Source organism: Dama dama, chromosome 1, assembly GCF_033118175.1.
Source record: "Dama dama isolate Ldn47 chromosome 1, ASM3311817v1, whole genome shotgun sequence".
Classification (NCBI taxonomy): Eukaryota; Metazoa; Chordata; class Mammalia; order Artiodactyla; family Cervidae; genus Dama; species Dama dama.
The window spans coordinates 30081149-30105952 of NC_083681.1; the positions used below are offsets into that span (position 1 = coordinate 30081149).

Here is a 24804-nt window from a genome sequence, read left to right on the forward strand (position 1 = left end):
ATTTGAAGGTCAACTGTGACTGTTTGGAGTTTCAAAGGGCCTTCACTTAGTGATTAGGGCAGAACTGCTGAATGCATTTGATGTCAGAAAAAGTTGTTTTGATAACCCATGTCCTAGGAATTCAGATACAGATTTTAAAGCCCCCCCCCCCTCCTTTTTTCTCAATTGAGTGCTTCCATCCTGCCAGCATCAGTGATGGACATTTACCTACAAGATTGCATTTAATTTTCCCTACAGTCCCAGGAGTAGGCTTCCCCATGTCCAGGCGCTCTTGGCCACATCTTACGGAGGAGGAAACTAGGCTTAGGGAGTTTGTCAGGGTCCGGCGCCCACAGTGGTGGTAGAACCAGGGCTTGAAGGCAGGGTGGTCTCACTTTAAGGCACTTACCCTTGTCAGCATGGTCCCTGGAGAGGAGGGTGGGCTTGGAGGACTATGGCCCCTCATACCAGGCTGCCCTCTGAGGTGGGTGTCTCCTGTAGCTCTGGCCCAGCCCGAGCAGGGGAGGTGGGGGACTTGGGGGTAAGAGGGCAGCCGTGGGCACTGAGCTGCAGGCCTGGGTGCAGGAAAGGGAGATGGAGTTGAGGCGGCAGGCCCTGGAGGAGGAGCGGAGGCGGCGGGAGCAGGTTGAACGGAGGCTGCAGAGCGAGAGCGCCCGGAGGCAGCAGCTGGTGGAGAAGGAGGTCAAGATGCGGGAGAAGCAGTTCTCGCAGGTGAGCGGGTATGGGCTTGGGGTGGGGCTGTAGGGGTCCGGATGGCCCAGGGTACCCATGCTGGGCAGTGGAGCCTGTTCTCTCCAGGGAGTTTTGCCCAAGCAGGATTCTACCTGGGACTTGCTTGGCCCTGAAGAACAGGGACCCACTAGGGCCTGTGTAAGCCGGTGTGTGTGTGTGTGTGTGTGTGTGTGTGTGTGTGTGTGTGTATCGGGTTTGGGGGTGTGGCAGGCCACCCTGTAGAGATGAGGGTCTGCGCAGGCCTTACAGAGGTGGGAGCCGTGTTCCGATCGGGGGACTCCCCTCAGCCTCTTTCAGGGGACTCCCCTCGGCCTCTCTCAGGGGCCTTGTGGGTCTGCCTCATGCGTCTGCCCAGCATCCCTTCTCGCATCCCCGTGCCCTCCTACGCCGAGTGCTTGGTGTCCGTCCTGGCCTCACTCCACCGGACCTTTTGGCTCCAGGCCCCACCACCAGCAGCTGAGCTCACCCTGACTTGCGGTTTACATCTCCAAAAGAGAATTGTACCGGCTTCTCCCTGGGACAAGAACCCCATCCCTACACAGAATCCAACTTGAGGGTGTTTCATTACCCGGGAGCCTTGAGCAGAGGAGTTGAAGGCAGAAGAAATTAGGTTAGGCAGGAAAATCTACCTGCATTTCTGGTCCCAGATCCTGGCCCCCAGGAGAGCCCGTGAGGCCCAGACAGTCTGTCCCCTCCTGTGGGGTCTCCATGGGCCTCCCCAGGGGTGGGGGTCCTGCCCTGCAGTGACTGGTGATTGTAGGTCCTTGATTTCCTAATGATGCAGCGACATAAATTCTAAGGGGTAGACTGTCTGGTTTGAGAATTCAGAAATAATGAGAAACTCCGGGAGTTTGCTTGGGATCGTTGTCATAAGCCTCGTTCCCCTTTCCTGTCTCTGGCCTCTCGGGGACTCAACTTCTCCACCTGCCCTGGGGCTCAGGTGTGGCTGCAGAGGCCACCAGCTTTGGGGAAGCCGGTGGAGTGGGCTCATCATTTCCGGGCACCTCTGGGAAGCTGAACATTTTGTTGCTTCTTTAAATAATCTGTAGTGTTTCCTTTTCACCTCATTCTAACATTCTTCCTAGAAATAAAGAGTAGGAAGAAAATTCCCATTGACTGAAAATTATAGATAAGTCTCAGAAATTTTGAGGTGGAACAGACCTCAGAGATTCTCTAATTCAAAGCCCTTGTTTACACATGAGGATAAGCCCAGAGAGCAGTTGCGACCCAAACAAAGCCTCCCCCGCTCCGCCCCTCTGGGAAGACCAGGCTTCGTACTGGGCTTTTCTTCCGAGACCGCATGCATTCTGGACAGGGCGGCTGTGTCTGGGAAGCTGAGGCATAGAGCCGTTCAGCAGTTTGCCCAGGCCTGGGTGGAATCAGCACAGGCGTGCCAGGTCCCTGCTTGGGCCAAAGCCCCATGGAACCAGACGGACAGAGTGGGGGTTCAGGACTGAAGCCGAGGGGCCTGGAAAAGGGATTGAGGGGGGAAGGAACAGCCCCTGCTCATCCTGCTCTCTTTCCCCAGGCACGACCCCTGACGCGCTACCTGCCAATCCGGAAGGAAGACTTTGACCTGAAGACCCACATCGAGTCATCAGGCCACGGCGTGGATACCTGTCTGCACGTGGTGCTCAGCAGCAAGGTACAGGCATGGGAGGCTCCTGGGGGCATGGTGGGGACCCCACGGTCAGAGGCCCCTCCTGGGTCCTCATAATAGTGCCCTCAGCTCCCGCCCTAATACCAGCGGTCTCTGTCCCGGGACAGGTGTGCTGGCTTGAAGAGATGCTAGGGACAGCCCCCCTGTGAACACAGGCACAGGTGATGGGCTGATATTGCTGCTCAGGGAAGAAGGTTTAGGGGGCTGTGCATTTGGGTCCTGCCTCACCCCTGCTTCCCACCAGGTCTGCCGTGGCTACTTGGTCAAGATGGGTGGCAAGATCAAGTCATGGAAGAAGCGCTGGTTTGTCTTTGACCGGCTCAAGCGCACCCTTTCCTATTACGTGGGTGAGTTCCCCCTAGACTGCCCCAGAGCTGGGACCCCAGGGCTCTGTCACACAGAAGCTTCCAGGTGGGGGCCCGGGCCTTGAGCTGGGTCTTGTTCTCCCCTCCCTGAAAATGTACAAGGTGTACCTGGCTTACCTCCTTTTCTTTGTTCACTGATTCATTTTTTTTCCAGCAGTATTACTAAGCACCTAATAAGTCCCAGGCAGTATCTTAAGGTCTGATGATAAGCAAGGGGGCCACAACCCTCTTCCCTGGAGCCTGTTGCCGGGAGGCAGTGAACAAAGAATGATGGGGGTGCTGTAGGGGACCCCAGATGCTGTGGGTGCATGGAGTCCTATGGATCCCTCTTAGGCAAGTTCCCGCAGACTCCGTGACAAGCAGCTGAGCAGTGCCCGGGGGGGCAGCACCCCAGGCCATCCTGCTCCCTCAGCGCTCTGCACCCAGCCTCCAGCTTGGTTTCCCAGCCCTGGAATTCCCTCTGGGCAGTTCCCACTTGGTGACTGGGATGTTGTATCATAGCCCTGTCATGACAGGCTGGGCTGTGCTGCGGAAGCAACCCCATCCTAAGATCCCAGGAGCTCAGAACCAAAGTTCTTCTTACTCCTGATCTGCGTCCGTGTTCGTCATGGGCTGGTGGGGGTCTGCCCTGTGTGGATGCTTTCTCTGCTTCAGAGCATGCCTTTCTGGAATGCTGCTGGCTGCAGTGGCAGTAAAGAGAAATCTGATTGGGTTTGCACTGGGTTAAATTCCCCAGGTGGAGTCTGTCCCCAAGTCACTAGCGGGCCTGTTCATTCAGTCACCCCGCCCCACCCAACCACAAAGCCAAGAGAGCCATCCTGCTCAGAGCCGGGAGGGAAAGGGCCAGAAGTGTGTGATGCTGGAGTCATGCAGCCTGGAGCACCCGGCTTCCCCCCGACCTGGTCCCCGGGCAAATGCCATCTCTTCCAGGAAGCCCTCCCCGCCCACCTGGGCCTTGGATGTGAGGAGGCAGATGGGTGCCCCCACGTTTCTGCCTAGTCTGGGAACGGACTTGGTCAGGCCTGGGAGGACAACTCCATCTTAGGCGCGTTGAGGTTGAAGTGCCCCTGGGGTGTCTAAGGTTATGAGAAGGGTCAGGGCTAGCGGCAGAGTGAAAGTCGAAGCCACTGGAATAATAATAACGATGATGGTAGCAGATCATACTGCACAGGCTGAGCCAATGCTGTGCTCAGCCCTCCACATGTATCATCTCATTCAATCGTCATAGTAATCTCGTGAAGGAAGCACTGTTTTTACACCTGTTTTACAGATGAGGAAAATTAATCACAGAGAGGTTAAGTAACTTGCCTAAAGTCTCTCAGCAGCTGAGCTTGGACAGTTAGACTTCAGAGAAGAGGGAGAGACAGAACTGTACCCCAGGGCAGGCTCACCCTTGTAAGGGAGAAGGAAAAGGAGGCTGCAGTAAAGCAGGGAGCAGGTGCCGGGACGGCACAGGCCGGGTGCTGAGCTGGCGCTTGGCGTGTGTGGCCTTCCTTCATGTCTGTGAAACCAGCGGGGGAGGGGAGGGGAGGGGGAGGGCGGGGCGGAAACAGGGAAGGCAGAGGAGTGGATGTGTGCCTGCCAGCATGGGGTGTCATGGAATAAAAAGTATAATTTACGGAAGAAATTGAGACACTATGGTGATGACGGATGCTGCAGAAAGGCCAAGGATAATGTGCACCCAAAGGCCATTCGATTCAACGATTGGATCTTGATGAGAGAATGGTTTCCACTGTGTGCTGGGGCGGGAGCCAGACTGCACACAATCCGGTCGAGGATAGGTGGGCGGTGAGGAAGCGGAGGCAGGAATGTGTTACTATTTCCAGTGAAGGAAGAGCCAGGAGAGAACAGAATGCTGCCATTCTCCCTGGCCTTCCTGGATCCTGCTCCCTCCTCCATGAAACCCCTCCATTTTACAGGGTCCACATCAGAACGCACCTCTGTGAAGCCCCACCTCACTGGGAGTGGTTCCTGCCCTCCTCTGGGTAACTCCTGCGTTACACAGGGTCCCTCTGCCATGTGACATCAGCCCTGGGGCATAATGATGTCATGACAGATTCACATGTATTGTGCCAGACACTGTGCTGAACCCTTGGCGTGTGTCCTCTCACTTAACGCTCATGACCGCTGGTGACCTGTAGGTGTTCCCTTGGAGTCCTAACCATGCCCAAGTCACGCAGTGGATGTGTGTCTGCTTTCTTCGACCCTAAACTGTGGGCTCCTAAGAGAAGGGTCTCTGACTTCTTTGGATCCCAGTTCCTTGAACTCATTTATTCTCCATCAATTGAGGACCTGCTGGGTACATAGCAGTCCAGATTGGAGGAGCTTGACCTCTGAACAGATAAAGGAGGGTTCATTAATGTTTTATTGTTGTTGTTCAGTCGCTAAGTCGTGTCTGACTCTTTGTGACTCCATGGACTGCAGCACACAAGGCTTCCCTGTCTTTCACTATCTCCTGGAGTTTGCTCAAATTCATGTCCATTGAGTTGGTAATGTTATCTAACCTTCTCATCCTCTGCCCCCCTCTTTTCCTATTGCCTTCAATATTTCCCAGCATCAGGGTCTTTTCCAGTGAGTCAGCTCTTTGCATCAGGTGGCCAAAAATTGGGAGTTTTAGCTTCAGCATCAGTCCTTCCAATGAGCATTCAGGGTTGATCTCCTTTAGGATTGACTTGGATCTCCTTGCTGTCCATGGGACTCTCAAGAGTCTTCTCCAACACCACAATTCAAAAGCATCAGTTCTTCAGCACTCAGCCTTCTTTATGGTCCAACTCTGATATCCGTGCATGACTCTTGGACTATACAGACTTTTGTTGGCAAAGTGATGTCTCCACTTTTTAATATGCTGTCTGGGTTTGCCACAGCTTTTCTTCCAAGGAGCAAGCATCTTTTAATTTCCTGGCTGCAGTCACCATCTGCAGTTATTTTGGAGCCCAAGAAAATAAAATCTGTCACTGTTTCCACTTTTTCTCTGTCTGTTTGCCATGCAGTGATGAGACTGGATGCCATAATCTTAGTTTTTTGAATGTTGAGGTTTTTAAAAAAATTTTTTATTAATTTATTTATTTTTGTGCTGGGTCTTTGATGCTGCACGGACTTGCCTTTGATTGCAGCGAGCAGGGGCTACTTGCAAAAGTTGCACGGACTTATTGTGGTGACTTCTCTTTTTGTGGAGCAGGGGCTGTAGAGCGTGCAACTTCAGTAGTTGTGGCTTGCAGGCTCTAGAGCACAGGCTTTAGTTAGTTGTGGTCCAAGGGTTTAGTTGCTCTGCAGCCTGTGAAATCTTCCCAGACCAGGGATCAAACCCATGTTTCCAGCACTGGCAGGCGGATTCTTTACCACTGAGCCACCAGGGAATACCTGAATGTTGAGTTTTAAGCCAGCTTTTTCACTGTCTTCTTTCACCTTCAGCAAGAGGCTCTTTAGTTCCTCTTCACTTTCTGCCATTAGGGTGGTATCATCTACATATCTGAGGTTGTTGATATTTCTCCCAGCAGTCTTGATTCCAGCATGTGATTCAACCAGCCGGGCATTTCGCCTTACATACTCTGCATATGAGTTAAATAAGCAGTGTGACAATATACAGCCTTGTCATACCCCTTTCCCAATTTTGAGCCAGTCCATTGTTCCATGTCTGGTTTTGTCACTTCTTGATCTGCATACAGGTTTCTCAGGGGACAGGTAAGGTGGTCTGCTATTCCCATTTCCTTAAGAATTTTCCGCAGTTTGTTGTGATCCACACAGTCAAAGGCTTTAGAGTAGTCAATGAAGCAGTTTTTCTGGAATTCCCTAGCTTCCTCTATGATCCATTGAATATTGGCAATTTGATCTCTGGTTCCTCTGCCTTTTCTAAACCCAGCTTTTACATCTAAAAGTTCTTGGTTCACATACTGCTGAAATCTGCCTTGAAGGATTTTGAGCATTACTTTACTGGCATGTAAAATTAGTACAACTGTGCAGTAGTTTGAACATTCTTTGGCATTGCCCTTCTTTGGGATTGGAATGAAGACCTTGTCCAGTCCTGTGGCCAATGCTGAGTTTTCCAAATTTGCTGGCATATTGAGTGCAACAGTTTCACAGCATCACCTTTGAGAATTTTAAATAGCTCAACTGGAATTCCATCACCTCCACTAGCTTTGTTTGTAGTGATGCTTCCTAAGGCCCACTTGACTTCACGCTCCAGGATGTCTGCACTAGGTGAGTGACCACACCACTGTGGTTATCCAGCAGCATGCAGAATTTTTTAGTTATAGCATGTGGGATCTTATTTCCCTGACCAGGGCTCAAACATGGGGCCCCTGCATGGGAAGCTCAGAGTCTTAGCTGCTGGACCACTAGGGAAGGGAAGTCTCCCAAAGGAAGATTCAGATTCAGCACCGTAGGTCTGTACAGAGGAGAACCCCTGCTGCAGGAGCTGATCACCGTAGTGGTGACATTTGCAACAGGTGTTGAAGGTGACTTAAGAGTTTGCTAAGGGAATGTGTTAGAGGCCATTCCAGTATTGGCAGAGTGGACCAATAAGGGCCCGAGAGAAGCCCAGCCTGGCCAGAGAGAACCGGGGTTGGTGCAGGGGAGGGGAGTGAGGCGAGGCCAGAGGGATGTGTTGGCACTGGCCAGGCGGGGGCCTTTGCCAAAGCCAAGGAGGCAGCGGGATCCAGTGAGGGGGCTGGCAGAGAAGCCTGTGAGCTGAAGCAGCAGGATTTGATCTGCTGTAGGAAGCTCCCGCTCCTACAGGGCAGGGAGTTAAGGGGCAGGGGTGGGAAGGGGCGGGTGAGGCGGTGGCAGCCCGACCCAGGACCCCTGCCTCAGGCCTGAAAGGATGGGGGGTCGGTGGGGTGGGAAGGTGGTGCTGCCAGCCGGCCCCGCCTGAGTTTAGTGCTCGTGTGGCCTTTGCTTTGCGACGTGGGCTCGCTGCCCAGAGCTGTGGTGCCCGCTCAGTGTCCGCCCCCAGACGGGGTGGCCAGGCTGTGCTTACCCTCGCCAGCGGCCTGTCCCTCCCACCCCAGCGGTCCTCTGCTCTGCGGGTTCGCCCACCTCCTTCCTGGCATCCCCGCCTCCAGATGTGGTATGTTTCTTCCATGTTTTTACTGTTTGAGTTGAATAGATAAATGCATTCATGTAGTTCAAAACTCAAAACACATAAAGAGGTTTAAATTGAGAGTTATATCCCCCTGACTACAAGTAACTACCTTTATCAATCTCTTATGTATCCTTCTAGAGTTTCTTTAAGGGAATTTAAACAAATGCAAACATATATTCTTACCCCTTTTCCTGGGTCATGAAGATCCCCTGGAGAAGGGAGTGGCAACCCACTCCAGTATTCTTGCCTGGAGAATCCCACCCACAGAGGAACCTGGCGGGCTATAGTCCATGGGGTCACAAAGAGTTGGACATGAGTGAGTGACTAACATTTTTCTTACACAAAAGGTGACACCCAATACACTCCTTGTTTTCCTGCTATGTTATCTTAGAGGTCTATGTCAAATATTATCATGTCTAGATGTTGATATCCAGATGTATTTTATAGATTTTAAAAAAATATTTTTTCTAATTTATCTAAAAACTTTAGTTTGGGTCATGGATTATTTGAAGTGTGTTGTTTATTTTTTAAAAAAAGTTATTTGGCTGCACTGGGTCTTAATTGTGGCATGGGGGATCTTGTTCCCCACCAGGGATTGAACCTGGGCTCCCTGCATTGGGAGCACAGAATCATCTTCACACTGGACCACCAAGGAAGTCTTTGTAGATTTATTTCTGAATGTGTATCTATATCAGATATTCGTTATTCTGTTAAACAGCTAGGTGTATTTCATCACAAGGCACACTCTACTTAGCTGCCTCCACTTTATGGATACTTGGGTTGTTTTTAATCTTCTGTGACTATAGTTACTGCCACAGTGAATCTTGTAAATGTTTTCTTTCGTACATGTGTGGGGCTTCCACACATGTAGCTTAGTTGGTAAAGAATCCGCCTGCAATGCAGGCGACACTGGTTCAATTCCTGGGTCAGGAAGATCTGCTGGAGAAGGGATAGGCTAGCCACTCCAGTATTCTTGGGCTTCTCTTGTGGTTCAGCTGGTAAAGAATCCCCCTGCAATGCGGGAGACCTGGGTTTGATCCCTGGGTTGAGAAGATCCCCTGGAGAAGGGAAAAGCCACCCACTCCAGTATTCTGACCTGGAGAATTCCATGGACTATAGTCCATGGGGTCACAAAGAGTCGGACACAACTGAGTGACTTTCACAGAGAGAGAGGTACATGTGTAAGACAAATTTTCTAAGTACTGAAATTGGCTCAAAGGGCAAACACCTTTCTAACTTTGGTCGAAGAGGCCAAGTCATTCCTATAGGTTTACAGATTTGTATCCCCACCTGTCTGATTTATTATATTGCCTGTCTCCCCACAGACGTGTCACAGGTGTGCTGTGTGTTTGAGTTTATTTTTGCTGCTCTGATGGGTGAGCGGTGGTATCTCAGTGGAGTTCCGATTCGCCTCTTCTGTCATTCTGGGCGGGGCTGAACACTGACACAGAATCTGGGCTCTGTTTCCGAGTCCCGGGAGTCACCCCACTTCCCGGGTGGGACGTTCTGTGTCCGCAGAGCTTGACCTAAAGCCCCCCAGGCCTCCTGAGCCCTGCCCGTCTTCCTTTGCAGACAAGCACGAGACGAAGCTGAAGGGGGTCATCTACTTCCAGGCCATCGAGGAGGTGTACTATGACCACCTTCGCAGTGCCGCCAAGGTGAGCGCAGCCCTGGGAAGGGTGGGCCGGCGGGGCTCTGGGGGTAGAGGCCTCCAGCCTGCCCACTTAGAGGCTCGGACCCATTCCTCATCCTCTTGTAAACTTTCTCTTCCTCTCTCCCTCTCCCAGAAGAGGTTTCTGAGCTTCACTATGGTGACTGAGGTACCCCTCCCCACATACCTCTAACCAGAACTACCGCGTATTAACGCCTCCTGGACCCCCCTGGCCCCTGACCCTTCCTTGACTCTCCCCTAAGTCCCTCCCCTCCCCACAGGCCTGAGGGTGGAATGCAGCGGGTGCAGACAGCAGGGAGCCCCTGTGAGCTCGGGGGGAGCTCGCTGGCCTCTGGGTCCTGAGATGACAGCAGGCTGTCTTTCTCCGTGGGGGCGGGCAGTGCGGCGGGGAGGCTGCAGGGGGCCAGGGGGGCCCTAAGAGACAAGGTCTGGTGAGAGGACTTAGGGACAGGAGCTGCGGGAGGCTGGGGCCATTTGCCTTCGTGTGGGTTGGCCTCCCTCCTGCCAGGCCAGCAATGCCTGCTCCGGTCCTTATCTCTGCTCCTCTGGGGTCCTGGGGCCCAGCACCCGGCTCGCAGCTTTTTCCATCTGCTCCTTTCTTACTGGGAGGGGACTCTGGTCATCCCTTTGCATCTGATTCTTTTGGTATTCTCTTTGTGCCCGAGGGCGTCAAGGAACAGTGTCCTCGCCTGGCAGGGTATGGTCCTGCTGAGGTCTGCAGACTGCCCCAGATGTGAGGAGGGGACATCCCAGCCTGGGCTGGTGGGGACTGGGTTCCAGGCCTATGGAAGACTCAGGGCATCCTGGAGGCAGAGAAGAAGGGTGGACGGCAAGGCGGGCGTGAGATGCTTCAGGCTGGGCTTCGGCAGTGGGCCCTGGCTCAGAGCTTCCTCTCTCCCTCCGCAGAGCCCAAACCCAGCCCTCACCTTCTGCGTGAAGACTCACGACCGGCTGTACTACATGGTGGCCCCGTCTGCGGAGGCCATGCGCATCTGGATGGATGTCATTGTCACGGGGGCAGAGGGCTACACTCAGTTCATGAATTGACTGAACGGGGCCCAGCCGCCTGCTGCCCCACCTGCCTCCGGACAGGAAGTCGCGCCCTGGGCTCCCAGAGGCCCAGGAGGGCGGAGCACGACTGGGGCTTTTGTACAAGAAGAGACTCTGTAATGTTCTGTAAGGAGCTCGTCCTGTGAGTTTCTGAGCTCTGGCCCCCCCAAAAAACCAGCCAGGAGGTAAAAGTTGAGGAGGGGGCTTTGCTGCCTCCTGGGAGCCCAGAACTTGCAATAGCCTGTTAGGGTCCTGCCCCGGGGCCCCCCCAGGCTGAGGCGCCATCACAGAGGGGCCCCCCCCCCCCACTCTGACCTGGCACCTGCGCTCCCTGCCTGTGTTCTGTTTTCTAAAGGACACGTTATGGTACCAGAATCTGCCAAAGATCCCCTCTTGCCTCAGCCCCCATTGCAGGAGCCTTGGGGGCTGAGTAGCGCCACATCCAGAGTGGGGTAACAGCTCAGGCGGTGTAATTCTCAAACCCCGCTCTATCCCATTCTTGTGCCGCATTTGTATTTTTTATGATTTTGCTCAAGGACCAGAGACTGAGTGTCATCCTTGAGGTCCCAGCCCTAGCCCCTTTTTGCAGACCCATCACCACGGTCACCATAGTGACTGCTTCATCGCCATGGTTACATACTAATTGCCATGGCTCCGTGGCTCAGCCCACTGCTTAGCTGCGGGCCCATCTGAGGGTACGTGCCATCATCTCTCCAGCCCAGGCCCTTGGGCATCTCCTGCTGGGGATGGGGGAAGGGACCAAACACCTTCACCCTGCCCCCTGCCTGTGTCTCCAGGCCCTGGTACACAGCCTGCCGGCTCCCCCCTCCAGCCCTCCCCCATACACTCGTGCCTTGCTTAGAGCCAGAAGGGACGAAGCCGGGAACTGGAGGCCAGAGGAGGAGCCATCGGATGGGAGAAGGAGCTAGAAGGACCGTCCTCGGGGTTCTGGTATATGGCTGAGTTTCTGATGGACAGAGGGCTGTTCAGATGCTCCCTGGAGGAAGTCTTGAGCAGGAGGGGGAGCCCGAGGGTCTGGTTGCCTTCCCCTCAGAATGGGGATGAAATGAAGAGCAGAGGCCCAGGCCTCCAGGTGTCTGGGCTCAGCCCTTTGCGCCTTAACACTAAGCCCACCTCCCTGTCCCCCTTCCCAGCCCTGGACCATGGTTGCCAGGCCTGGGCTGGATGTTTTTCAGTATTTGTAAGCATCTCAGCAGAACAATAAAGCATTTGGACTATGTGTTTGGGAGTCCTGGTTGTGAACGGCATGAGGTTGGGGTTCGTGGGAAAGAAGACTAGGTCTGATCCACGGTGCAGCATTTCCAGCTTATTAAATGTTCCAGGAGGGACCCAGGGCCCAACCATGACCTCCAGGTCCTTGTCCTGCCCCCGCTCTGCTACAACCAAGGACTGGGCTGGGGGAGGGGACAGGGAGGGGGTGGGCTCTCCAGGGATAAAGGATCAGGGGGCAGGACAAGGTAGGGACGCGTGTGGAGGTTGAATCGGCAGCAGCTGGGGCCAGATGGGGACCTGGAGGCCTGTCACTGTGGCAGGAGGATGAGCAGGAGGGCGGCTGTGAGGCAGTGGGGCTCCAGGAAAGCAGTCTGCACCCCTGAGCTCAGCCGGTCCCCATAGCGGTCCAGCAGCATCAGGGCCACGCCATTGGTCCAGCCAAACCCCTCCTGGAGAAAGGTAAGGTCTGTGGGGCAAGACCCCTGGGGCAGGCCCCCAAGTCCTCTTATGGGTTGTGGGATCCCCACCTAGAGGCCCAGGCCTCCCCAGCCCCAGGGGTACCAGGGAGCGCCAGTCGGGATCCTCCCTGGGATCCAGCCTCCACAGAAGAAGCTGAGGCCCAGAGAGGGGAGGTCATGGCCAGTTATGGGGACAGCAGAGCCCTGAATCTCCCTGGAGGATGTGGCCCACTCACCTGAACTTCATACTCCCCTCCACCACCTGGCTGTCCACCGTTGCTGATGTCATACTGAGGACAAGAGGATGAGCTTTAAGGTCAAGCTCTGCCCCAGCCCCCCAACCCCAGGCCTCTAGGGAAGCAAGAAACGGGAGCCCCTTACAGGGAGAAGCTGCTTTGGCCGGCGGCTGAGCCCTGCAGTGCCCAGGAATGACCAGCAGGTGCCGCCACTGCCCCGGGTTATACTGGGCTCGGGCTTTGCAAAGCCTGACAATTCCCCATCTCACCCTGGGCAGGAGGACCCCAGGGACAGGGCATATGGCCAACTCACCTTCTCATACATGGCTGACTTTTTGGAGTAGACATCAAAGTTGGTTCGGATCCAATTCTGGGCCAGCTGGAAAGCTACTTCCTGGGCTTTGGCTGAAGGAGACTTGGCCAGACCTAGACCCCACCCATGGCAGGACCCTGCATCTCCAGAGCCCCCATCCCAGGGGAAGCAGAGACCTGAACCTTATTCTCCCAAGGATGGAAAGAGGCCCAGGTGCTAAGACCTCCTTCCTGGAACCAGAAGCCAAGCTGCTCTTAATCTAGGGTGGCTCAAGGAGAGCAGAGGGTTGGTTCCCCTGACAGGTGGGGGCAGGTGTAACTGTTTGCTGAGAGGCAGAGAGAGCAGAGAGGCTAGAGAAAGGCCTCTGCATCCTTCGTTCACACCCCCCCAGTGCCAGGGAGGCCAAGCCTCTGCCCTCGTGGTGCTGAGGTGGGGTAGGCCCCATCCCTGCCTCCCTACCTCTGATGACCAGGTCCTGCAAGGGGGCCCAGGCATTGGGGAAGTCCCATTGCTGGCCTGTCTTCTGGAGAGAGGTCGGGATTCCATACTGGTAGGTGAGGATCCGGCTGTCCTAGAAGGTTCCAGACATTATCGTGACTGTGGGTGGGGGCTGGACAGGGAGCCGAGAGGCTGGGCCCTCCTAAAGCCAGGGGACCCCTCCTGGGCCTTCTCTTCTTGGCTCACAGCCGCCCCCTGGTGGCCGAAGTGGGACCTGCCGGTAAGACACTGGGTGGAGCCTGGGTGTGTGGCTGCCACTTGCCAGGGGTCACAGGTCAGAGTCAGGGAGCAAGCAGGTGGTCCTGCCCCGGAGTAGCAGCCCACCATGCTGCCTCCTCACCTCCAGGTATTTCAGAGCTTTATCTACATCGTCCGAGTCAGAGAAGCAGCCAGCCCAGAGAGGAGCAAAGTTGGATGGGTAAAACTCCAGTTTCTTCTTCTCGTTCTCAAGGTCATAGTCAAACCAGGCCCCTTTGCCCTCATCCCACAGGACGTCCTTCAGGGCAGCCATGCGCTGGGCTTGCAGATTTCTGTACTTCGCGGCTTCAGAGTCATTCCCTGGGGCAACACTGCCTTTAGGCTAAGCCACAGGGCCCCCCCGCCTCCCAGGGGGTCTAGTTTGGCCCCCTGTTGTCCTCCCCTGGACTCAGAGGTCCCGAGAACCAAGGGGCCACACCGATGTGGAGCAGAGCCCACTGCATGTCAGGCCTCTAGCGCCGGGACTTCCCTGAGCACACGGTCCCGAGCAGCTCCCAGGCCCTGCCCCGGCCTGTCCCCAGGTTTGTCCTCACGGGGACACTGGCCGGCTGTGTGGATTCCCCTGGCTCTGAGGGGTCAAAGGGCAGGGAGAGGGGACGGAGGGGTTTGGATCTGTGGGGTAGGGTGTCCCCTCCTAGGTCCTGTCAGTGAGAAAGGGAGGGACGTGGCTGCTTTGGGGGTGTGGGGTGAGGCCGGGGAGCTGGGGGTCTGCCTGTCACGGTCCTCCTTGCAGCTGACTGCCAAGGCCGAGGCAGGGACCCGAGCTGGGCCAGCACCCTTCTTTCCTTCCCTGCGGGCACGCACACCCAGTCTGGAGTAGAAGTTGCTCATGAGCCCCTCCGCCTGGCACAGGAAGGCGTTGAGGTCAACCGGCACCAGCTTGCTGGTTCGGATGCTGCTGAGCGAACTGAGATTCGGGCCTCCCAGGAGCCAGCGTGAGGAGAAGTCCCAGCCGGACTCGGCCCCGGCCTTGAGCTCGGCCAGCAGAGTGTCCCGGTTCCCTGTGGGAACAAGGCAGTGGCAGACGGGAGGCCAGGACCTGACACACGGCCCGGGCCCACACTCAGCCCCTTCCCTTCCTGCTGCTCACCTTCCGGCAAGGTGGCGGCCAGCTCTGTGTCTTTGCTGTAAGACTCTGGCCTGGTGAGAAGAGAGCAGGGGACCTGGCACTGGGCCCTAGACCCTCCATGCCTGCGCAGGAGGCCCAGCCACGCTGGCTCAGCCGTCCCAGGGGGGCCACAGCCCCGGACCGCCCAGGGCTATCAGGTCATCATCTGAGAGGTGGGACTCAGTCCCCCAGCCTCCTGCCCGGGGAAGTCCTGACACTCAAACCAGAGGGAACACACAACAGATTGAGGCTGGCCGGGTGGGTCCTCACCTGGGGCCCCCGTAAGGGACTTCATAGTGGTTCAGGATGTAGCTCTTTCCCCCGGAGCTCACAGAGATGCTCCTGTTCTTACTCCAAAAGTCTAGCTCTGAGGCCAGGGTCTCAATGTGGTCCCTGGGATGGAGACGGGCACCCTCTCAGTCCAGGCACCCCGCCCCGGGAGGTCTCAGGAAGGGGGGTGCAGGGCAGCATGGGGAGGGGTTCCCACCGTAGGAAGGCGGTGTCATTGGTGTGGGCCACATAGCGGTCCATCATGAGGGTCAGGAGTGGGGGCTGGCTCCGTTGCAAGTAGTACACGCGGGCCCCGTTGGGGACGTGTCCATACCTGATGAAAGGAGGCCTGCTGACTGGCTCACCCGGCTGCCAGAGCTGAGACAAACCAGCCCCAGGCCCACGGCACCTGCTTCCCTGACCCTGGCTGGGGTGCCCACCCCGCCTTACGTCTGCACCAGGTCCAGGAAGTTCTGCAGCATGCCCTTCACCGTCTCGGGCATCTCAGAGAGGAGCAGACCCTCCATCACCCAGTAGGAGTCCCTGGAGGAGGACAGACAGCTCAGGCATCGCCCACCCCATCCTCTGCCCCGCACACCCGGGCCACACCAAGACGTCTTGCTGGCACTGGGCTCCCCTCCCCACCCCTCACCCTCCCGCAACCCCTGGCTGCTCACCAGTAGTAGAACTCCACAAAGCGCCCACCGGGCACAATGAAGGGGTGTCTTGAGTAGATCAGCGAGAACTGCTCGGGGTGGCTGAGGACCTCTGGCTTCACCTGGAGTCAGGAGAGAGGACACGGGCACCCTGGGCCCATGTGGAGCGGAGGCTGGCAGCCCTGCAGCCTAGGCTTGGGCTCTGGCTCTGGCGCTGCTCAGCCGTGTGGCCTTGGTCCAGGCCTGGGCCATGGGGAGTCTGGTCTGCTGGTCCCCACGTTCCGGCCTCTAGAATCCCAGCAGGAGCAGCGACGTGCAGGAGCCTGGAGCCCTTAGCCCCGCACCCCACTGCTCACCACCCAGCAGCCAGTATCAGCAGCCAGCTGGTGGGAGTTTCCTTGGCTCCCAGTGCCCCCCGAATCTCTGTGGCCACCGTGAAGCCAGGCCCAGAGGATCAGGGCCCCCAGTTCTGGCCCAGGTGTGGATGAAACCCCCACAGCTTTCTGCAGTAAGGCGGGTGTAGATGAGCGTGCCCGGGGGAGAGCACAGGAGTGTCAGCGGGGCTCACTGCTCTACATCAGGTGTTTTCTGTTCATCCCCTCCCAGCCTACACACGTGAGGGCTTTAGTGGAGAGAGGTCAGCCTGTCAGAGATTTGGAGGGAACAGAGGAAGGGGCCCAGGTTTTTCCCTTTGGGTGGGGGCTGGTGAGGACACAGCCCAAGCTGGCACATGCATGACCCTGGAGCCCCGCTCTGTGCAGGGTGCCAGGGCCCTGGGGCCAGGCGGGAGGACAGGAGCTGTGCAGCCTTGGGCAAACGGCTGCCCTCTCTGAGCTTCAGACAAGGGGGAGACAGTGCATAACAGACCGTGCTGAGCACAGGCCTGGGCCAGAATCAGGGGGAGCAATTATGGTTCCTGAGCAGAGGCCTGGCCCGAGGAGCTCAGGCAAGAGGGACCAGCATGGGAGTGAACTGTCACCACAGGGTGTGAAGGGCAGGACGGAGTAGCTGGGGGTGGAGGATGAGCTCGGTTTGCCTGGCGGAGGCTGGAGGGGCTTCAGGGAGGAGGTGAGGAGTTAGAAGTAGATGTTGCCTTCCTGCCTCTCAGAAGCTCTTTTTGGAAAGTCCTGTTCAAGGACTGTGTTCTCAGGAAATAGGGCCCAGTGTCTTGCTAGGTCCACATCAGGTGTTTTCTGTTCATCTATTTCTAGCTCTACACAGGTGAGGGCGTAGAGGGAACAGGAAGGGCCCCAGATGGCTCACCCCTTCCCCACCTCCATCTCCCTCTGCCAGGCCCAGGGCACTGGTACCTTCTTTCCCAGCTTCTTCCAGAGTTGGTGCAGCTGCCCTGCCCAGGCTCGCAGCTTGGGGTCCAATATCTTCTGCAGAAACTGGGGGCTGGAAGACCACCGGCCCACAGGGTTGAGGGGGGCAGCCCTGAGCAAAGGCCCCTCTCCTGTTGCGCGTCCAGGGTTGTACCTGTCTCTCCAGTCCCGGGGGGTCCATGGCTGCAGCTCTTGCCCCACAGCCCGGAAGTGTCCTTGGACGAACGCTTGCAGCTCCTGCCGGGGGATGCTGAGGTTGTGGGCCTGGGCCAGCTCGCGGAAGTGCCTCAGTACTTGGTCTGGGGGACAGGCAGCAGGAGGGGTCAGCGGGACCCCAGGGAGCCCTCCCTGATCAGAGGCCCCTGCCTGTCTGGTCTTGCCCCCTGCCTTTTGGTGGAAGGTTTAGGAGAAGGCGGGGTCCCCGGGGTTCTCACCTGGAGCTAAGGACAGAGGCATGTCCACAAACTGCTTATCATCCTGGTAGAGTTTGGCCATCTGAACTTGATGCAGAAGCTCCCCATGGCAGTAAATCTGGCTGCAGGGAGAGTCGGGGAGGGGAGTATGTCGGGTCAGCACCAACGGGGGAGAAGAAAACGGGAGTCTGGGGCGTGGTGACTGGGAGGGGCGAGGACGGTGTGTGTGCCAGGGCATGGGCACATGCATGCCTGTGCACGTGTGTGGTAGGGGTTTGTGGGTAGTGGTGACATCAGGGCTGAGAGAACGCGGAGGGTCCTTGTGCAGGAAAGGACCTAAACAGTTGCCTGAGCCCAGCTCTCTGGTTAATTTGAAACAGTATAGAAAACCGGGTGGGCAAGAGGAGGGAGGGCGCTGTAGCTCAGAGCGTGTCCACGTCAGGAGTTGCCTGTTCATCCTCTCCCAGCTCTGCGCACGTGAGGTGGTTTTAGTGGGAGAGAGGTCAGCCAACCAGGGATTCGGAGGGGAGGAGCGGAAGGAGCTCAGATCTGTTCTCGCCGGGTGGGGGGCTGGTGAGGAAGCAGCCCACTTTGGCACACGAGCCCGGAGCACTGTTCAGCGACTGTGGGACGGACCAGTTCTCTGTTCAGCGGCTCCATGTGGACCCAACTGGAAGGGCTTGTGGCAAAACCCTGTGAGTTATACTCAGTGGCAATAACGAAAAGTTTGAACCAGGAAATTTCCAGATGCAGTATATGATACACACCATACGGGAGATGATCACTAGCTTGCTATCGGATATTCATGGTAACCTCCTCTACGACTGAAAAGCACAAAATATTCTTGAAACCATGAAATACCCATAATGCCTTGGGTGATGTCAGAGAAACTCTCTGATAAAGAAGGCAGTGCCCCGAGAGTTCCTTAACGATGGAAATGGTTTCTCCAGGAGCAGGCTGCTTGGGGAATGCAAGGAGGTACTTTTTGTGTTCAAGGGCAGGTGGCCTCACTTCCTGCAGGGCTGACTGGGGAAGTAACAGAGAAGCCACCAGGAGGTACCCCGTGAATAGCTTTTTATTGACCAAGCAAAAACTTGGTCATTTACTGATGGCAGTTCCAAGTGGACAGACAGTATCTTGGTTGGAAAGCCCCTGCACCCTAACTGCCTGATGGAGATCTTTGGAAAACATAAGAACAAGCCAGCCCCATGGGCTAAATCGCAAGCTGTTTCCCTTGCAGTGGGGCTTTCCTGGTGGCTCAGACAGTAAAGAGTCCACCTGCAAAGCAGCAGACCTAGGTTTGATCCCTGGGTCAGGAAGACCCCCTGGAGTAGGAAATGGCGACTCACTCCAGTATTCTTGCCTGGGAAATCCCATGGACGGAGGAGCCCAGTGGACTACAGTCCATAGGATCATCAAGAGTCGGCCACAACTGAGTGACTAACACTTTCATTTCCCTTGCAGTGATAGAAGAATTGAATGATGAGAGCCCCTATGTTTGGCTTTATATTGACCCATAGAAATCAGTGTGTTCTATTTTAGCGCAATATTCATATTCCCATAGTGTTTTCCATAGGACCGTGCCACAGAAGGGCATCATTTTTATATGCCAGTTTTCCATTGCTGTTCTCTCTGACCATATGGCCAGGCCATTGGCCATTGACCGAGAGTAGGCAAAAACCCAAACACAATGACAAATGGTATGTAATTCAGCCCACCAAGCTGATTTGGTGTTGTCTTCTTTGATGAGAGTGGCAGTCTTTCAAACAGTATGTTGTATGTTCACCTTGGAACTGCCATCCATAGACCATGCAGTTCATTGTCAGTCAATCAAGAGCTGTTCATGGGGCACCTGCCTAGGTGACAATTGAATCTGGTAGTTCCTTAGGTGGTTTCAACAACATTCCTAAGGGAAAAGAGCCTGCCTGCTCTTAAATACACTGAGTAACTCTCCGTTCCCCCAACAGCATGGTCCTGCATAAACCATTTTCATTTTCTTATGGAACTCCCCTGGGTATGTCCCTCCTTCTTAGAGCATTTTTCCAATATCACCCAAGATAATATGGGCATTTCAGGTTTCAAGATTATCTTTTGACCTTCAGTCATAGGGAAAACTTTAATTAATATCTGACAGAAAACTAGTAACTGCCTCTCCAGTTGAAATTCTTTAGTCCAAAGTCTCAGCTGGGAGGTGCCCAAAGGCTTTTCCTGTAAGTCCCAGTCTGTGATCCTCAGAAGAAGGCTACAATCTATGTAGACTCAGGCAATCTTATTGGTTCTCATTTGGAACATTCAATTAATATTGCTTGAGACATGGCTTTACATGTCTTCTGCTTTATAATACTAGACAGTGGAAATATTCCCCAGTCAGGCACAATATCCATTCCTGTAATACATTCAGGTGAAATAGATGCAGTCACTTCCCAATAGAACTGTTCAAACACCAATTTTCATTCAAACTTTCATCTTGGTTGCACCAACCTTTGCATCCCTCACTGTGCACCTCTTAGAACTTCAGCAGGTTTGGGTTTTGAGGACTAGGGAGGGTAAGTGTTCCTCGTCAATCATGACATTCATTTCCATAAAACATTCAGGCGAAGGAGAAACAATCCTTTGACATAAAGCCTGTTTAGACATTCCATTTTTTTTCATACTACCTTTCACCTTCCTCCCATCGACTCTTGTGTCTGTATTCTCTTAATCTGACTGTAGCCTCTTTTAGGTCCTCACTAGTTGCTTTTGGTACCTCAGTGCATGGGGTTCCCACGTCAGAGAGTCCAGGAGTCTCCTCTACCCTCTGACCATTTTGCCCACTCCTATGTGTCAGGTTCTGGGTCCCCAGTGTGGGATAGAGCTAAGGGACTCTGACCCAGCCGTCAGCCTTGATCTTGATTATATTTTGGCACCATTGCCCCAGAAGATTGGAGGTCAGGCTTCTTGTTGCTGCTTATATCTTGCAGTTTTCCAAGTTGCTCCCAGGTAGGGTGAATAAAACAGATTTGTCTAGGGCCTTTTCATTTTGGATGACCTGCAGGGGTTCCCATTGGTTCAGTCAACTTCTAAGTTGACTGCATGAAAACCTTTCTTTTGACCCTATCCACAGTCCATGGGGTCGCAAAGAGTTGGACATGACTGAAGCCGCTTAGCGTGCACGCGTGTGTGGCTGCTTTATTCATCCCATTTCTTGAAAAGAAATCAGTCCTTTGACTCTCCCTCTCTTCTTCCTCTTTTGTTTTGCTCCCATCAATATTTGCTTTATTTACTCCATTCTTTTTTTTTTTTTTTTTTTTCAGTCATGCGGCAGGGCTTGCAGGATCTTAGTTCTCCCACCAGGGCTCGAACCCATGCCCTTGACACTGAAAGTGCAGATCCTAATTGCTGTACTGCCAAGGAATTTCTTATTCACCCCATTTAAAAAAAAATTATTTACTTATTTTTGGCTCTGCTGGGTCTTTGGTACTGGTTTCAGAGCACATGGGCTCTCAGGCTCAGTAATTAAGGCTCACAGGCTTAGTTGTTCTGTAGCATGTGGGATCTTCCCAGACCAGGGATCAAACCTGTGTTCCTTGCATTGGTGGGTGGATTCTTAACCACTGGACCACCAGGGAAGTCCTCATCCCATTCTTAATAACTGTTTAAAGATGCCTATCCTGCTGGGACGAGACCATTGGCTCTGTCCTCTGTCTATCACATTCTCTTGGGAATCAAACTTTCTTCATTATTTGTTGTTTCAGAATAATTTTTTCCTTTGTAAATGGCCCTGGGGCTAGTGGCTGCACATCAGGGCAGCCAGACGCAGGACCTTCCCCAACACATTCCGTTAGCAGAGGCCCTGAGACCAGAGTCTAGTTAGGACTGACCAGAATTTAAGTTTGGCTTATGTCTCACTTTCATTTTTGCTATTCTAGATGACAATAACCAAGAAATTCTTTTTTTATTTTTTCTTCTTATTTTGCATTTTCTTATGCATTTGGTTAGCTAATACCCCAAGAGTTGGAATCATCAGCTCTAACTTTCATTGGTAACTTTTACCTCCAGTAAGTAACTGATCACAACAAAACTGCTATTCTGAACACATGGGTGACCCTGTGGCCGTTCAGGAATCAAAAGATGCTTGTTCCCTGCCCTTTCATCTTGCAATTTCCAAACCACGTGTTTTAGTGAGACAAGATCATCCTAGCAAATCACACATGTTCTGACCACAATTAAAATATAGCAATAAAATTCTGTCACTAAGAGTTAGCTTGGATGCCACTCCCAGGTCAAAGCTATAGTCCCCAACAAGATTGCCCTCACTTCTAGCACCAGTTATAAGTTCAGGGGTCCTGAACTTTCCACCACTTCTGACCACTGGCTACAAGGTCAGGGGTTCCCATGAGAGTTTGCTAGAATTAATAGTGATTTACAAGAATGGTTCACAGAACTCAGTAAAGCACTGTATTGTGATTGTAATATAGTTATCCTAAGGGTACAAGTCAGGACTGGCCAAATGAAGACACATATAGGACAAGGTCTGGGAGAGTCCTGAACAAAGAGCTTCTGTGTCCTCTCCCCATAGAATCAGGATACTTCAACCTCCTGGCACATTGAAGTGTCAACCAAAATGAGGCTGCACAGAACTTTGATGTCCAGAGTTTGGTTTTTCTTGGGGTTTCATTGCATAGGTGCGTCCCTGCATGTGTGCTAAGTCAGCTCAGTCACGTCCGACTCTTTGTGATCCTCTGGACCGTAGCCCACCAGGCTCCTCTGTCCATGGGATTCTTGAGGCAAGAATACTGGAGTGGGTTGCTGTGCCCTCCTCCAGGGGATCTTTCCAACCCAGGGATCAAACCTGTGTTTCTTATGTCTCCTGCATAGGTAGGTGGGTTACCCACTGCATAGGTATGATTGATTAATCATCAACTATATGATTAAACCCAATCTTCCACCCCCTTCCTTCTCCAGAGGTCAGGAGGTCAGGCTGGTATCAGGTACCCCCAAACCCCAACCCTCTAATCACTTCATCTTCTAACATGACCTATCCTACTTTAGTCATCTTATTTGCATGACCCATCTAGGTACTCACCATGAGTCACCTCACTCATAGAAGCTATTCAAGCTTAACCTGAATACCAAAGACACTCCTGCCACTTGGGAAATTTCCAAGATCTTAAAAGTTGTATTCCAGGAACTCAGGACAAAGACTGGACAAATTCTTTGTTATACAAATTGTTTGTGCAGTAAACAGTTTTGAGTTAACAGATCAACTATGTTCACACCCCGTACATTTCAAAGACAGTCTGATATGTGCCTAAGAGATACCCTCTAAGCTCCTGGGGCCCTACCTGATAAACTTTTGTTTACTGGGACCTTGGACCATGCCAGATATTTTATCCTATTAATGTGATTTAAGGTGGGGCCATCCATTATCATTTTGACCTTTAGAGACCTGGAGAATGAATAACTAAAGTCACCATGAGGATACACTATGTCCCTGTAACTGATCCCCAGTAAAAGTTCATGGATACCAAGGCTTCCTGGCTGGCCATGCCTCATGTGTGTACTAAACTGTAACCATGAATATAAACATTTGGTGAGTACTAGTGGAAGATATGGGCTTCCCAGGTGGCCCAGTGGTAAAGAACCTGCCTGCCAATGCAGGAGACATGGGTTCGATCCCTGGGTTGGGAAGATCTGCTGAAGAAGATGGCAATCCACTCCTGTATTCTTGCCTGGAAAATCTCATGGACAGAAGAGTCTGGTGGGCTACAGTCCATGGGGTCGCAAAAGTCAGACACGACTTAGAGACTTAAAAACAACAAGCATCACCAGTGAACTTCTATTATTACCTTTCTTGCTTGTTATGTAATAATAACCTTAATAACCTTCAGGGACCTCATTTTTCTTGTTCACTGCTGCAACCCAGGAGGCATAGTAAAAGCTCAATAAACCCATGATGAAGGGAGAGTGGCTGCCCTGTGAGTCCCAGAGGCGGGAGGGGGTCACTCATCCCTGCTATTTGGAGATGGAAACTGTGGCTTTGGAAAGAGGTTTGGTCATGGAGGTCAGAGGTCAAACCCAGGGGCTCCTTGCAGGTCCTTACTCCCACTCTCACATCCAAGGCAGGGAAATTGAGCAGAAAGTTTCCCAAACAACCCTGAGAACAGGCCTGCACAGTTCAAGGAGCAGCTAGAAGGGCGGGCAGAGGGAGGGAGGGCTCCCTGGGTGGCAGGCTCCTGGCCTGCGTCCAGCCGCCCACAGGCCGCCCCATCTTTTCCCGGCACTGGGGGGGTCAGTGCCCAGCACAGAGCCTGAAACCTGATCTCTTTCCCTTCCCTCCTCTCTGGAGGGCTGACCCTGATGCTTGAGCTCTCCTCCCGGTCCTCCAGTCCTGGCCTTCCAGCTGCATCCCCAGCTGCCTCCTCCGCTCCTACCTTTCACAGGGTGGGGGCAGGGCCTCCTGGGACCCCAGCCCCAACCCCAGCAGGAGCAGGAGACGCAGCCCCCAGGTCCTCCCCCGCATGACGGCTGTGGCTGCGGCCAAACAGGAGCTCCAGGTGCCTCCTACTAGCCGGGGCACAGCCTGCTCGCCTCGCCCGCCAACCCGGGGCAACCAAAGTCCAGGTCTGAGGCGTGGCCACTCAGAGAGCTGGAGCTCGCGGACCGCTCGCCGCTCCTGCTCTCAGCTCACAGGGGCCGCCCCTGCCCCCGACTTTGTCTTTTCCTCCCCTTCTGTTTCTCAGCCTCAACTGGGTCCTCCTGCTCAGGCCCTTCCCCCAGAGGTGGGGTAAGGGTGGGGAGGTGGACGAAATTTGGCCACACTTCTGTGACCCAGATGCCAGTCCCTTTTGTGGCCCCAAGGCTACCACCTCAGGGGGTTACCATTCCCTTAAACATTTCAAACAGAAGGGCTCAAGATTCTGTCCCAGGTACAGTGTGAAAGCCCAGGACCCTTGCGATTATCTACCAGGAAGGCGGTGGGAGCACAGGTGGGAGGAAGACCCACCACACTGGGGACATTTGCTGCGGGTGTTGGAGATGACCTAGGGGTTTGCCAAGGGAATGGGCTGGAGACCGTTCAGGTGTTGGCAGGAGCAGGGCAGCTGCAAGAAGCCCAGCCTGGCCAGAGAGAACCGGGGTTGGTGCAGGGGAGGGGAGTGAGGCGAGGCCAGAGGGATGTGTTGGCACCGGCCAGTCGGGGGCCTTTGCCAAAGCCAAGGAGGCAGCGGGATCCAGTGAGGGGGCTGGCAGAGAAGCCAGGCTGAGGCAGAGAAGTGAGCTGAGGCAACAGGATTTGATCTGCTGTAGGAAGCTCCCGCTCCTACAGGGCAGGGAGTTAAGGGGCAGGGGTGGGAAGGGGCGGGTGAGGCGGTGGCAGCCCGACCCAGGACCCCTGCCTCAGGCCTGAAAGGATGGGGGGTCGGTGGTGTGGGAAGGTGGTGCTGCCTTCTGGCCCCGCCTGAGTTTAGTGCTCGTGTGGCCTTTGCTTTGCGACGTG

At 54.2% G+C, this 24804-nt stretch overlaps 2 protein-coding genes across 3 annotated transcripts in view; one reads left to right on the forward strand and one right to left on the reverse strand.

Annotated features, from left to right (window-relative positions):
* PHLDB1 (pleckstrin homology like domain family B member 1) overlaps positions 1 to 11799 on the forward strand; it is a 47918-nt gene extending 36119 nt beyond the window's left edge. For both annotated transcript variants that reach the window (XM_061145483.1, XM_061145492.1), the window contains 5 exons: positions 565 to 711; positions 2261 to 2377; positions 2637 to 2739; positions 9410 to 9495; positions 10416 to 11799. In XM_061145483.1, the coding sequence (XP_061001466.1) occupies positions 565 to 711; positions 2261 to 2377; positions 2637 to 2739; positions 9410 to 9495; positions 10416 to 10556 (594 nt within the window). In that variant the 3' untranslated portion in view covers positions 10557 to 11799. The remainder of the gene's footprint in view (positions 1 to 564; positions 712 to 2260; positions 2378 to 2636; positions 2740 to 9409; positions 9496 to 10415) is intronic.
* A 65-nt stretch (positions 11800 to 11864) lies between these two features.
* Positions 11865 to 23910, reverse strand: TREH (trehalase). The gene is made up of 15 exons (XM_061145516.1): positions 23741 to 23910; positions 17349 to 17449; positions 17069 to 17213; positions 16900 to 16987; positions 15611 to 15711; positions 15384 to 15476; positions 15151 to 15267; positions 14934 to 15056; positions 14646 to 14695; positions 14362 to 14556; positions 13638 to 13855; positions 13259 to 13370; positions 12800 to 12912; positions 12487 to 12540; positions 11865 to 12241 (listed from the first exon to the last, which is right to left on the reverse strand). The coding sequence occupies exons 1-15, from the start codon at positions 23827 to 23829 to the stop codon at positions 12101 to 12103; spliced, it is 1740 nt and encodes a 579-aa protein (XP_061001499.1). The 5' UTR covers positions 23830 to 23910; the 3' UTR covers positions 11865 to 12100.
* Positions 23911 to 24804: the final 894 nt, after the last annotated feature.

Bases quoted from the DNA above. Each gene is read 5' to 3' on its own strand.
- TREH (XM_061145516.1), bottom strand. From the start codon at position 23,829: ATGCGGGGGAGGACCTGGGGGCTGCGTCTCCTGCTCCTGCTGGGGTTG. The intron at 15,712-16,899 runs GTACCAGTGCCC...TCCTGACTCCAG, and splicing joins GGAAGAAGCTGGGAAAGAAG to GTGAAGCCAGAGGTCCTCAG. The intron at 15,268-15,383 runs GTAAGGCGGGGT...TCCTTTCATCAG, and splicing joins TTCCTGGACCTGGTGCAGAC to GTATGGACACGTCCCCAACG.